The sequence below is a fragment of the Asterias amurensis genome, chromosome 4 (assembly GCF_032118995.1).
Source record: "Asterias amurensis chromosome 4, ASM3211899v1".
NCBI classification, from domain to species: domain Eukaryota; kingdom Metazoa; phylum Echinodermata; class Asteroidea; order Forcipulatida; family Asteriidae; genus Asterias; species Asterias amurensis.
The window spans coordinates 15,038,038-15,051,836 of record NC_092651.1 but is presented as its reverse complement, the minus strand read 5'-3'; the positions used below and the strand labels follow the sequence as shown (position 1 = coordinate 15,051,836).

Genomic DNA, 13,799 nt, shown 5'->3' with positions numbered 1-13,799 from the left:
TTTCCCCGTGAAGGTGCCTGCAGAAATCCAGGATAGTGTTTTGAGGATTGCCTACGAAACAGATCCTGAAGCCCTGGACTATCTTCTGACAAAGAGGGCAGTAGCACTCGGGTAAGAACCATTGTCATGCACAGAGCTCAATGCATTGCATACACAACTGTTGAGGATGGACAAATATTTCTGAGCAGATTCATCCAGAATGCCATATTATGTATTTGTTATCACTTCGCGCTCCACTGAGCCAAGTACTTGGGCAGCATCCAGCAACAAAGTCCAGCATTCTCATGAAGAGGATCAGAGCATACTGATTCAAACATTGAGTCGTTAACCACCGATTCTTTTTAGAACCAACACTTTTCAAATAGAGATTTTTACAAAGTGTTACAGCAAACCTCTCTAAGTATTTGCTTATGAAAGTTTCCTGAAATTATTATCTGTTGCTGAAATTATTATCTTCTTAAAGGCAGTGGACACTATTGGTAATTACTCAAAATAATTTTTGGCATAAAACCTTTCTTGGTGACTAGTAATGGGGAGAGGTTGATGGTATAAAACATTGTAAGAAACGGCTCCCTCTGAAGTGCCATAGTTTTCGAGAAAGAAGTTATTTTCCACGAATTTGATTTCGAGACCTCAGATTTAGAACTTGAGGTCTCGAAATCAACCATCTAAATGCACACAACTTCGTGTGACAAGGGTTATTTTTCTTTCATTATTATCTCGCAACTTTGATGACCGATTGAGCTCAAATTTTCACAGGTTTGTTATTTTATGCATATGTTGAGATACACCAACTTTGAAGGCTAGTCTTTGACAATTACCAATAGTGTCCAATGCCTTTAAAAAAAGCTTTGAGGGAGGGTTTACCTTTGGTAATTACATGAATTACCATAAATACTAACTTGGTAAGAAGCCCTGCAGCTGTTGATAATGTATTGCGTTTTGAGAAACAATTCCCTTCAAAGGAATGTGGTTCTAGAGAGGGAGATTCAACACATTTCACACTGAGAATCATTTCTGTATGAAACGTTCTTATCCTCTTAACAAATGCTGTGAGGGAGGGTTTACCTTTGGTAATTACTCCAAAAATAAATGCCATAAAAACTTACTTTGTTCCAAAGGAATGTGGTTTTAGAGAGGGAGATTCAAAACATTTCACACTGAGAATCATTGCTGTATGAAACGTTTCTATGTTTGTGCTTTCCAATTATGGATCATTCTGACCATACGGACATTTGTAGCAATATCTTAAAAAAACGCTACCACCTTTTGAAATTAAATTTTCTTGTATGTGCACCACCAATCTTAGTACACACGACCTACAGCTTTATTGTCATATCTAAAGAGCAAAGCAGTTATGGTAAAGTATCATGCTCAAGGACACAAGTGTCATATTAGGGACTCAAACCCACACTCAGCTGATCAGAAACACCAACGCTTGAGTTGGTACTCAAAACCGCCCGCCCACAACATGTCACAACAACTCTGTTGAAGCTGTCAGTTATAGCTCTTTTCAGGGCCAAGAAAACTGCTAAAAGACCAATATCATTGAGTAACCACCACCTACAGGTTTGATTAAATGGAGTAAGGCTTGCAGTAACCCCATGATTGAATAGTCCTTACATTTGCGATAATGGCTGATGGGTTTGACTCATGCTCTTCAAAGTAGCATAGTTATAAAACAATGCTTCCTTTCTGAGTCTTGCGGGAACTTTCAGCTGTTCAGAGCAATAATTTTAGGAAAGAGTTTTTGATATTTGATTGCTTTACAATTTTATTCCATGCGACCTGCTACAGATTCAAAAAGGGATATACTGAACCCTGGTTCATACTTCCTGCGAATGCAAATGCGAATATGATATGAAATTTTGACGTCACAAATTCGCAACAAACAATTCGCATAAGTTGACTTGTGCTCAACTCCTGTGAAACATTCGCTGCAAAAACAGCCCTATGACTTCAAAATTTGCTTTGCTTTGGCATTGGCAGGAAGTATAAGGAGGGCTTTAAGTACTGTGGGAAACAACCCTTACTGATTATGATTTGTATTTCTACCACACCAGGTGTATTGAGCCAGGTGAGATGGAGTCCAGCTTCGTTGACGATGGGGGCTCCCATAGCTCCTCACCCCCATGCACACCAGAGGAAATCCTCATGCCATTCCATGCCCTCCATGGACATGAACAACGACTATTCAGCTCTCCAGATGATCTCTACACATGCCGGAATAAGTCATCAGAGTTCAACGAGGAACCAAGTCAAATGAGCAGGGAACAGATGCTGCAGTCTAAACAGAAGTCTATGTCTTTGCCTCGAGCGGCACCAATCATCGACAGCCGCTTCCCGAGCAGCCCAAAAATTGCACGGACAGGTTGTGAGGACCGGCTGAGCACCCCAGTGCCGTCGCAGCCGGAAAGGGGCAGCGTTGTCATAACAGGTGCCAAGAACAAACGAGGGCGACACAGCAGTGAGAATCTAGACGAGAACTCACAGTGGGGGACGGACTCCTCATCTTCCTCAACGATATCCCCACCGACGAGACTCACTCGCGGAATCTCCAACGAGAAACAGGTGTTCTCCCCGCTGTCGCCGCACTCGCCTCGCCGTATATCCGGCCCGGTTTCCCCCCTCGTAGGCCACCCACCCGAGAGACAATTTAGCTCGCCGGCAAACATGGAGGGAGGTGGCGGAACCCTCTCCCCGAATTTAGATCTTTCCTATCAGTCGAGGAGTCCTAGAACGGTACGCAAGCATGCATCGGATCTCTTACCGACTCCTTGGAAGGTTAACGATGATGCGTCGGAGCAAATATGGCTGCCTGTTGACGGCAGAAGGACACAGAGTGTCTCGGACGGCAACAGGCCGACCCGGCCATGTGCAATCTCCCCCTGTATACAACGGCGCGCGTCACCAAAGTCTCCGCAACTGAGGATTGCCAAAGTACCAATTGCTGCCATGGAGGAAGACTTTGATATGGATTTACCTGTGGAGAAAGCGACAAGTCCGACAAGTCCAACCAGCCCAGAGAAAGTCGGCGATCAATGGCAAGGCAAGTGGAAAACAAAGGAAGGCCAGGAGACATTAGTTTGAGGACGAGAGACGAGAAGAGATTGATAATAAAAAAACTATCTTTCCAATTGACACATCTGACGGAAACTACTGTTTTTTTAATGCGACACTATGTGTTGACTAAAAGGAATTGAGACGCTGGCCTTTAAGGCTGACACAGACAGACTTGGACGAAGATGAAAAAAATCTGTCTTTTTACATTTCAGCCAGCATAATTTGATCAAACCAATTTGTTTGACTGGTTGATTATAAGAAGGGGTTGCACGCCTTTCAGCCAATATTTAACGAAAATGGAGGTCCAATCACAAATTCTTTCAATTGTGAAAACCATGAGGGGAAATCAAGTAAAAAACTAAAGGGTTTTTTTTCATTTTGAGAGTTTTTTGTATATATCGATCAACTACTTCCCAGACAAAACCATTTCAAACCTTGAAACACATCAGATATTGCCCATTATCGCAAAGCCGATTTCGAACTTCTCTTGAGTTAAAGTGAGAGCAGGGTTAATTTCTTGACATAAGCAATGCTGTTCAGAGCATTAACAAGAAAAAAAGGTCTTGCCTTGAATGATGTCCTCAAACCAAGCAAGGCAGAAATGCTTAATTGGAGGCTAACTTTGAGGACAGTGCAAAGTCTAACATATATCTTTCCAGGATTGTGAGAGACAAACGCCTAGTCAATTTGCTCAAGTTGCCTCGGCAAAAACCTTTGATGTTTGTTCCCTTGCTGGTTCCACTTGAGGTACAAAATAACCTCATGGTAACGTTCTTTCTGTTTTCGATTATAAATCTCTGACCGAAATATCGGTAACTTCAAATTCACCTCTTTCACATTTTTGGATTCACTCCGTTGGGATGTGATTCATGTTTCAGTATTTGTATATTGTAATATTTACACTGTGATGTTTTCAAACATAAATTATATTTCTGCACCATTTGTATAGAAATACTTTACCATTAGTAAAGTATCACACTGAGGATGGAAGTTCTGCCAGGACTTGAATAGCATAAAGCGCACAAATCCACTAAGCAGAAACGGGCAACTGAGTCGTACTGCCTTTGTACTGCTTTTCGACCAGTTTCCAAGATAGCTTATTGCTTAGCAGAGAAAGTTGTCGCTAAGCAGCTTCATCACCTGAAACATCTTTGTACCTGATTCTTGCTGTTTTATGGTAAGCATCGTTGATGTTGTAAAAAAATGGGAAGCAGTCGCCACGACTGCCGATGCCAATCTTCAAATTTAAATTATTGTGTAATTATAAATGGCCAAGCGAGGGAGTCATTTCTAGGAGTTTTTGTGAGCTTCATTTTGAAGAAGAGAAAACAAAGTTGGAAAAATGAAAATGGTTGTCCAGAAAAAAAGTGTGAAACAATCGGTCCTCTTACACAAACAGAGGTTTTAGGCAGCAACAAATTTGAGTTGCCGAAAAAGTCTACCTCTTTTTGAAGTCTCCAGTGACTTGGAGTGTGAACTTAACTTGAGATTTGTTTCTCAAACATAATTCTTGAATCCAATTTTGGCAACCACTAAATGTTCTCTTAAAAGGAAATTAAAAACCTGTTATTTCACACACTTAGACCCTGTTGTTAAATGTTTTTAACTATCAGTCAAAATGTGTATTAGCCAAGGTATGGATTGAGCAAAATGTGTAGTTGACTGAAGAGAGGTGCAAGAACTTGTAACTTGTCTGCCTTTTAGAACACTTAGTTTGGGTTCATTGGGCCAGTGTGCAACCTATCAAGCCGCTATCAGCATTTGCTGCATAGTGTAGGGCAAGTTTTGAAATACCCAAAACACGAGGGTACCAAGTATGACCAATCTTGAGGTTGCAAAACACTACTGAATATGTGTCTGTAACATTAGGACCAATGGGAGACTTAAGATTGCTAGTTGGCAGCAGACTAACCAGGTAAATTTCCGTTGTTTACGTAGTTCTGAGCATGTGCCCATTACCAAGAACAAAGAAATTACCTGGTAAGTCTGCTGCCACCTAGCATTGCACTGGCGCTCACTGGCCCAGCCTCTGAATGTTTCAAATAACCACTTGTGATTACAGCACTATCATTGAACGTTGTTCTCACAGACCGCAAGATTTCAGTCAGTTTTACATCCGCTCACTCCAATCAGTTTCCAAGACACCACTATGGTGAGGTTGGTTGGTGTCCAGACATCAGCCAAGGTGCTTCTTGTAAACCATGATTGAGAACAAATACACTGGGGCTCAATATCATTAATGGCTCATTGCTTAATGCAGCGTTATTTCTGGTAAAATCACAATATTCTGGCAAACAAGTTATATGCTGGCAGTTGCTATTGGTTGAGACACTAAAAGCTCATCAAAGGATTGAAATTCTTCTGTGCTAGACAGAGTTAAAAATAAATGAAAAGTATGAAAGAAAGCAATGTAAAAACAAAATTACTATTGAAAGTGAGCTTTCCTACAGGCACGTCTTTTCTTCAGTCACTTCATTCCTGCATAAAAGTAAATAGAGCCATGGTATTGGGCTTCAAACGAGCTTGAGAAAAAAATAATACCTCAAAATGTTATATATATCTAAATGAAATGAACCTGTGACAGTGACAGTCTATGACACTGACCGTGACTAACATTACATTACTTGTAACACTGTTACCTACATATGGGTAATAAAGTCACCGTTGGTTACAAAGTCTGTTTATATTATCTTTGTATAAATTATTACATATTATTATATAAAAAAAATTATAGATATATTATCTTAAATGCAGAACAGTAACTCAGTATTATTGTTCATATGAAATAATGTAAAGTGTACCTGTTTACGAAAATGTGTTTTAAAATGTAATTGTAGGATATACACAATATGTGACTAGCTGTACAGAAGTTTAGATAAATGCAAGTTTCTTTAACTGATGATGTTGTATGTATTAACCATGGTTGCCAAAAGTCAAACGAGTGTACATCGTGGAGCTGAGCACAAAACACACAGTCAACCTAAAGTGTTGTTCACACGACAGCAATTTAACAGGGGTCTCTTGCTAAAATTTAGCATGGTTGTAAAATGTAGCAAGGTATGAAAAGATTTTACACGATTTTTAAAGCCACTTCTTCTAACAACTTCCATAAACCAGAAATCATGAGTCAAATGCTTAGGAAAAATATCAATAATAAGAAAACACCGAAAAACATTCACTGTACACCTTTAAATTCAGAGGCAGTGCTGGTCTTGTCTTACTGTTGTGCAAAAACAGAAGTTCCTGTGAAAAATAAATCACTGAATAAGTGTGATTGTTTTGACTGTGGTCCAAGCCAATTACCAAGGGGTGGTAATGTCACAGCTTTGGGTGTTGATAATTTCAGGAATTGCATATTCCATCACAGCTCTATGATGTATAAGCGTAGACATGCAGCGGTGCTGCAAATTTTTGTTGTGCATAATCACGCTCCACAGCCAGTGCAGTGTAAAGCTGGAGACCTGAACTGCTTCATTATGTTCTAAGATAAACCTGCAATATAAAGCTCATCATGTAACTCCCCCCCCCCCCCATCCTCTACCATCAGTCTCTTTATCTCCTTGTGCAATCTGAATATGGTTAGGCCAAATACAAAAAATAACACGTTAAGCGTCCTGCATTTATGACAAAAGGAAGGAGGAAGGCCTTTTTAAAAATATTTTTCTCTAAATTGCGTCCGGCACATTTTTAAACCAACCAGCTTGGCAATTTTTTAAAACTTACTTTTTTCGTCTTAGATCGTTAAAATGTATCCTCAATTCGTAAAAAGAAAAAGGAAAAAAAAAGAGGCAGCCTCTGAAAAGGAAGCAGTCGGGGATGCTTAACATGTTTTTGTTATTTTGCCTTCGAACATGAACAGTGTATACGTGTCATGTGTGCAACAATTCATGGCTGCCTGCCCCCGTCGTAGGGGTAGAGGTATCGATTGTGAATGAGTCAAGTTATTTGATTTGAGTGATGGGCATGACACAGGTGCTCTGTTGCAATGTCAAGGTGGCTGAAGCAAACAAAAATGAAAAGGGAAGAGTTCACCAGATGCTAAGATCTCTTACGACAAATATTTATATTAAAAAAAAAAAAAAGGTAAAATGAGGAACAACACAACTTTAAAGAAAACATGCTTTCTAGTTTGATCACAGCTGATCACAGTTTGATCATGTGCTTGGCAGCTTTAGCACATGGTAATTCAACACATTTGGACCTTATAAAATATGCGTTGGCTAATTGCAACAATGGATTATTGTTAACAATCTTTAGCTGCTTACAAAGTCAGTACTCTTTTGGTGAATTTTCAGCACAGAGCATTTCATGTTGGATTATAAAGCATTTTCTTATCAATGTAGAAGAAAAAAAGTCACTTTCATAACGTAAAATGATAAATTTCACTTCCTTTTTAAAACTTCAGGGTTAGCGGTCATGCCAAGTAGTAAAACAGTACTTATGTGAGATATTCACATTGTTTAGCGCGCTGAAATGTACTTCTATTTTACCTGCAGGAACAATTTTGAGTTTGCCGGTCAAACAGTCACTTTTAATTATATTTGTGTAACACAGAAGTTTTAATTGTATTTAATGAGAGACAATCAATACTTATGTTGGTTCTACCATTACATCCATGTGTGTTAGCACTGTGTATTCAGTACTTTACTCGAATTCTGTAAATCACAGGCATATTACTCGGGTGGGATGCGAAATTCAACATTAATTTCATGAAATAGGTGGAGATTTTTCCTTCGCTGGTTCTTTTGTTGTTGGGGGGGGGGGGTGGTAATTTTCACTGTTCATGAAGTTTCAGACATTGTCTTTCAACATTGAAGTGAAGACTACATGTATGTCCACTTAAAGGCAGGGTATACTTTTGCTCATTGTCAAGGACTAGTGTCCTCACTTGGTGTATCCCAATTTACGCACTTAGTAACAAACCTGTATAAATTTGGGCTCAAGTGGTCATTGAGATTGCTGGAAAATAACAAAGAAAACATTCCTTTGTTGAACAGAATTGTGTGTTTTCAAATGCCTGAGTAAGGCTACATACCTTAGACCTTTCTCAGATTCAAATGCCTGAGTAAGGCCTTCTCAGATTCAAATTTGCAGGTGAAAAGCTACCACTTTCTCTTAAAGCCATTGGACCCTTTCGGTACAGAAAAAAAAAAAAAAGTTCACAGATTTACAAATAATTTACAGGGTTTACAGAAGGTAATGTTGAAAGACTGCTCTTGAAATATTAGTCCATGAAATGCTTTACTTTTTGAGAAAACGGTAAAACAATATAAATTCTCGTTAGCGAGAATTACGGATTTATTTTAAACACATGTCATGACACGGCAAAACGCGCGGAAACAAAAGTGGGTTTTCCGGTTATTTTCTCCCGACTCCGATGACCGATTGAGCCTAAATTTTCACAGGGTTGTTGTTTTATATATAAGTTGTGATACAGGAAGTGTGGGACTTGGACAATACTGTTTACCGAAAGTGTATGATGGCTTTAAGCTCCAATTCTTGGAAGGGTGTCTTTTCCAAAAAATGTTTTATAATATCAACAGCTCTTAAGTGCTGTTGACCAAGCTTTTGAAACAACTCCCTCAAAACTTGTAAATCTGAAAAGCGTCTCTGCATGAAACACTTCTTTGATTGTGTGTTCCAATTAAAGAATGTTCTGCCTACATGAACATAAACCCTTCCGGCTATATCTCAAAATTGTTACCACCTTTTGAAATCAATCTTTTAACCAGTTAATTTATTGCATATGTTGTCTACATTTATATTAAAACAATCAACTGGTTCTAAATACCAAAAGTATAATTTGCCTTTAATGGTTCTTGTATGCATGATAGTGTGTGATAGGGAGACATGACAGTCAAGTAATATATTGGGTGCGTTCGATTAGCTTCCCTGTGTTGACCATGCGGTGCTCATTCGGGTGAGCCCATGACAAAAGCTAATCGAATGATCACTCGCCCTTTCGTGGTAACGTCAGGCACCTCTGGCCAGCCCCCAAGTGACCCACTCCACAAGCAGGGCACTTGGGGCTGACCGGGGTGTGCCCCTGGAATGACGTCAAAGCTATTCAAACACACTGGGGGCAGACTGGGGTCAACCCAGGGAAGCTAATTGAACGCACCCTATGAACATGGGTGTCTGTCACCAGACTACCATTTTGCAAAAAGAACTGTACTCCCATTCAGAAACTGAAACTTCTATGGTGACATTTTGACGGGAAACCAGGCAAAGGCCAAGGTCCAATTTCATAGAGCTGCTTATGCCCAAAAAGTAGCTAAGCACAACAAATTTTATGCTTACAAGAATAAGGTTACAAGCCAGATTACCATGTCATAAGTACAACTTGTCACTGGTATCCTGCTCATTTCTGCTCAGCAGAAAACTGTTTCATTTTCTGCTTGAGCAGTTCTATGAGATTGGGCCCAGGAAATGAAAGACTCACATTGTTTGTATCTTCATCTACATACGGTTTTATCAATCATTGATTCTTTTTGTATAATTTTATCAGGACTTTTTTTGTAAAAACAAAACACCTGTTTTATGACGGGTTTCTGTGATCAGCTTGGTACTTTAAGTTGCTCAGAGAAGGATTTTATTCACTCAAACTACATATTAAGAGAAATTATGTATAAATATTTTTGCTCACTTTAAGTTCCCCCCTAAACAAACGGGTATTGTGTTTTAATTTTTAAGAAGTGCTTTTATTAGTATTTATAGTAGATTGTTGCATAATGTTTCACTAGTTTTTCAGTGAAATGCAGACTTTGATTTCACTCAGTAGGACTGTGCACTCCTTTTTACCAACTCTGCAAAGTTTGTCTCAATTTTTAGGGTGTGTACAATTTATGATTTTTATAATAACAAACACAGCCAAACTAATGGAAATCTGGTAGAGTTTTAGCTGTTCACCTAAGAGTAAAGTTAGTTTCAAGATGGGAGACTGTGGAATAATACTAGATTGCCCTAGACATAACTAATGTCGCTTTACAGAACTTCTGAGCATACACAAGTTTCTGAGACAATGGATTTACCCAATAAGTCTGGTGCCACCTAGTATTCCAAAAGGTCCACCTAGTATCCCTAAAGGCTCCCATTATTTGTTAACATCACTGGGTAGAATTTTTCCTCTGTGCCGTACGTTATGTAGTTATTGTATGGAAGTGAAAGACCTTCGAGGCTTTTGATAGCTTTTATGGCAAAACAAAACTGAGGTCAAAAGAAGGTTGCTAAATAGACCCCTTGCATATATGCATGAGAGTGAAACACTACTCATTTTGTCCCCCACGTACCACTCTTTCACAGAGCCATATTGAGGACAACTCTTTTTAAAGTGAAAGATTGGTACTTTTAACTCAATTTGAGTGACCTTCATTCCAATTTCTCTCAAAAAGAGTAACACGGATTGACATTTACTCTCAAAAGAGCAAAATTGCCACTACTCGGACTAGAGATTGAAATTCATTCTTTTACATTAAGAGAGTGAGGTGCATGTTATTTGTACCAAGAACAGCTATCGTCCAATGAGCTGTCTCTTTTTGCCTCAGTGAGGGCGCTGTTTGTATGTGTGACACTGATATGCAAGGTGTCCATAGGTGTATCACTACACATACACATATAAAGTAGTCTAACAAGCCTGTTCGGAGTTGCAGCTGCGCATGTCCGTTACTGCTGACAACGCAATTTGTTGCTCTCCCGTGACCTTTTGACAATACCCGCTGGTATTGTCACAAGGTCACGGGAGATAAACAAAGCGCGTTGTCGCCAGTAACAGACATGCGCAGTTGCAACTCCGAATAGGGTAATTCCATTGTTTTGAATTATCTAAGTAGGCCTGGGCGACTAGTGAAATTTACTTCTCGACTAGTCGTGCCTCAAATAGTCACATCTTTGACACTAGTCACACTAGTCAGACAGGCTTACTTTAAAGCCAGTGGACACTATTGGTAATTTTCAAAGACCAGTCTTCTCACTTGGTGTATATCAACATATACATAAAATAACAAACCTGTTAAAATTTGAGCTCGATTGGTCGTCGGAGTTGCGAGATAACTATGAAAGAAAAAAACACCCCTGTCACAAGAAGTTGTGTGCTTTTAGATGCTAGATTTCGAGACCTCAAATTCTAAACTTGAGGTCTCGAAATCAAATTCGTGGAAAACTACTTCTTTCTCGAAAACTATGCCACTTCAGAGGGAGCCGTTTCCCACATTGTTTTATACTATCAACCTCTCCCCATTACTCGTTACCAAGTGAGGTTTTATGGTAATAATTATTTTGAGTAATTACCAATAGTGTCCACTGCCTTTAAAGATGTCACTAGGATTACATCAATTCAAGAGGTCTGTTCTGTATTCACAGTGGTAGGCAGTAGTTTATACATTAAAGACAATGTTTCTAAGCAGATTTGGGTTAACTGCTTCTGGCATACTCCTAAGTGAAAACCATCTTTTTATTTTGGTTGTGAACCCCCTGCGCTGAAGTGTCCTAAGCACTGTATTCTTGGTACTTTCTGATTCCGTGCTGAAAAAGAACTCCACAGGCAAACTTGTTTATTATTGATACCCACTTATTTTTGCTTAGCAGTGTACATGAGGCTAAGCAGCTCTATGTGATCACTCCCAGGTCATACATAGTTATTAGGTCAGAAGTTTTGTAATTCAAAATTAAACTGCCATGATATGAAAGAACAGATGTTCACTCTCAAAAGAAAAGTCATAGTTTGGGGGATTTCTGTTTTTTTTTTTTTTTTTCAAATGCGAGCCGGAAAGTTTGGGACAAAAAAGTAGTATGAGTTGTATGTGACCAATGGGAGACTTTTGGACGGTCCTTTTTTAATAGTACTTGCCTGCAGTGCACATGCTCATACCTATGCTTGCCAATACTGAGCATGATAATAACTGCAAAACAGAAACGTTGTCTGCTGCCGCCAGCGTCTTAAAAGTCTCCCATTGCTTTGGAAGGTAACTGTCCTAAATTGATAGTGTTGTATGTATATCGCATGGCTCTCATCGAATAACTGGTTTCTGTGGAAAAGTTCTAAATTTATATCATTTCCATGGTTTTATTTTTACTTATTTCCTTGGTACTGTTTAGAAGAAAATCTGACCAAGGACCTCATTCAATCAGAGAGTCCCTGATCAGATAGTTTTCTACTCAAGAGTAAATTACTGTATATCTCGCCAATATGTACACAGATATCTTATTAAAACCCAACAAATGGTAATAAACAAATAATCAGCATTTTCTAAAAGAGATTTTTTCCTTTAGCCTGGATGGTTCTGAATTCCTGCGAATGTGAATGCGCTAAGAATTTTGACATCACAAATTAGCAACAAATAGTTAGCAACAATTGAGCTGTGTTCAACTATTTTGATATACTCACTGTGAAAACAGCCCTGTGGTGTCAAAATTTGCTTGGCATTGGCAAGAAGTATGAACTAGGCTTTAGCCATGCCCATCAGCCCCACCAAGAGGCGTTTAATGAGATTATTTATGAATATCTAAATATCATAACATGTCAACTTGTACACTCTTGTTGTTTAAGGTCTAATACTGAGTTATATTGCAGCACTGGAGCTTGTGAAAATTAGTAGCTGTGACTTGTCTGTACAGCAGTTAAGAAGTCATAATAAATTAATGTCATCTCATATCTAAAAGAAAGAAAAACTGACTATTCTTCTTCATTTTTGTTGTCTGCTGAAAGGTTTAGGTTGCGGGGATGGGGCCCCTGGGGGGGTGGGGGCCGTGACAGGATGGTAGAACCCAGATACCAGGAGGGTGGGGGAGATTTTTTATTTGATGCATATGTTGGGATATGAAGGGTCTCCAGTGTGCCTTTCATGGAAGGGACGTGGCTGTGCGATTAAGAGCACTGGATTCAAACTTTTGTGTTTCTGATCAGGAGAGTGTGTTCGAGTCCCAGTTGTGACACTTGTGTCCTTAAGCAAGACACTTAACCATTGCTTTATCCTTCGGATGGGACGTAAAGCCGTTGGTCCCGTGTGTTTTGTAACGCAGGTTAAAGAACCCAGTGCACTTATAGAAAAGAAAGGGGTTCGCCCCGGAGTTTGGGTTTGATTGGCAGCATATTGCGCCAACTCACCAGCTTGTGTACCATAACACGGTGCTATAAAAGAATAGGTATCATACTTCAAAAGTAACTCCACATACCAAAGACCTGCACTAATGACTCTACAGTGACTTAAATATTGTCATAACTATGACGAAAACTTGGGGTATTCTTATTAAGGTCCCGATACAACCTTATTTTTAAGACCCTGGGGTGGATTTCACAAAGAGTTAGGACTAGTCTTAACTTAGGAATATCCATGCAATTTGTGTATCTCCTAGGACTAGTCTTATGTTAGGACAGGTCCCAACTCTTTTTGAAATTGACTCCTGGACATTGGCGGCATTAATAACACAGTTCAACAGCAAGCATTTGAGTTTTGGAATCCAAAATCATCAAAATCTGTTGGGGAGGTCGGATTTGCCTAAAATTCTATACAGCCTCAAGGCTACCTATGACCATGCTATGACCATCCTACAACCATGACGTCCATGCTACAACCATGGAGGTAGGATGCTACAACCCAGCTAATTTTAGCCAAATCCGTTGCCCCCACCTTATCACGGTCTGCATGGTCCTCTCATTGACATGCACTGAAGATTTTAGTACATATGGAGTGGTGCACAGACTATGCCCCTGTGTTTGTTCCCCAGTATCGGCCATGGTA

At 39.5% G+C, this 13,799-nt stretch overlaps 1 protein-coding gene across 2 annotated transcripts in view; it reads left to right on the top strand.

Moving 5' to 3' along the window:
- LOC139936043 (rho GTPase-activating protein 6-like) overlaps positions 1–12,685 on the top strand; it is a 155,719-nt gene extending 143,034 nt beyond the window's left edge. For both annotated transcript variants that reach the window (XM_071930755.1, XM_071930754.1), the window contains 2 exons: positions 14–111; positions 2,064–12,685. In XM_071930755.1, the coding sequence (XP_071786856.1) occupies positions 14–111; positions 2,064–3,090 (1,125 nt within the window). In that variant the 3' untranslated portion in view covers positions 3,091–12,685. The remainder of the gene's footprint in view (positions 1–13; positions 112–2,063) is intronic.
- The last annotated feature ends 1,114 nt before the right edge of the window (positions 12,686–13,799 follow it).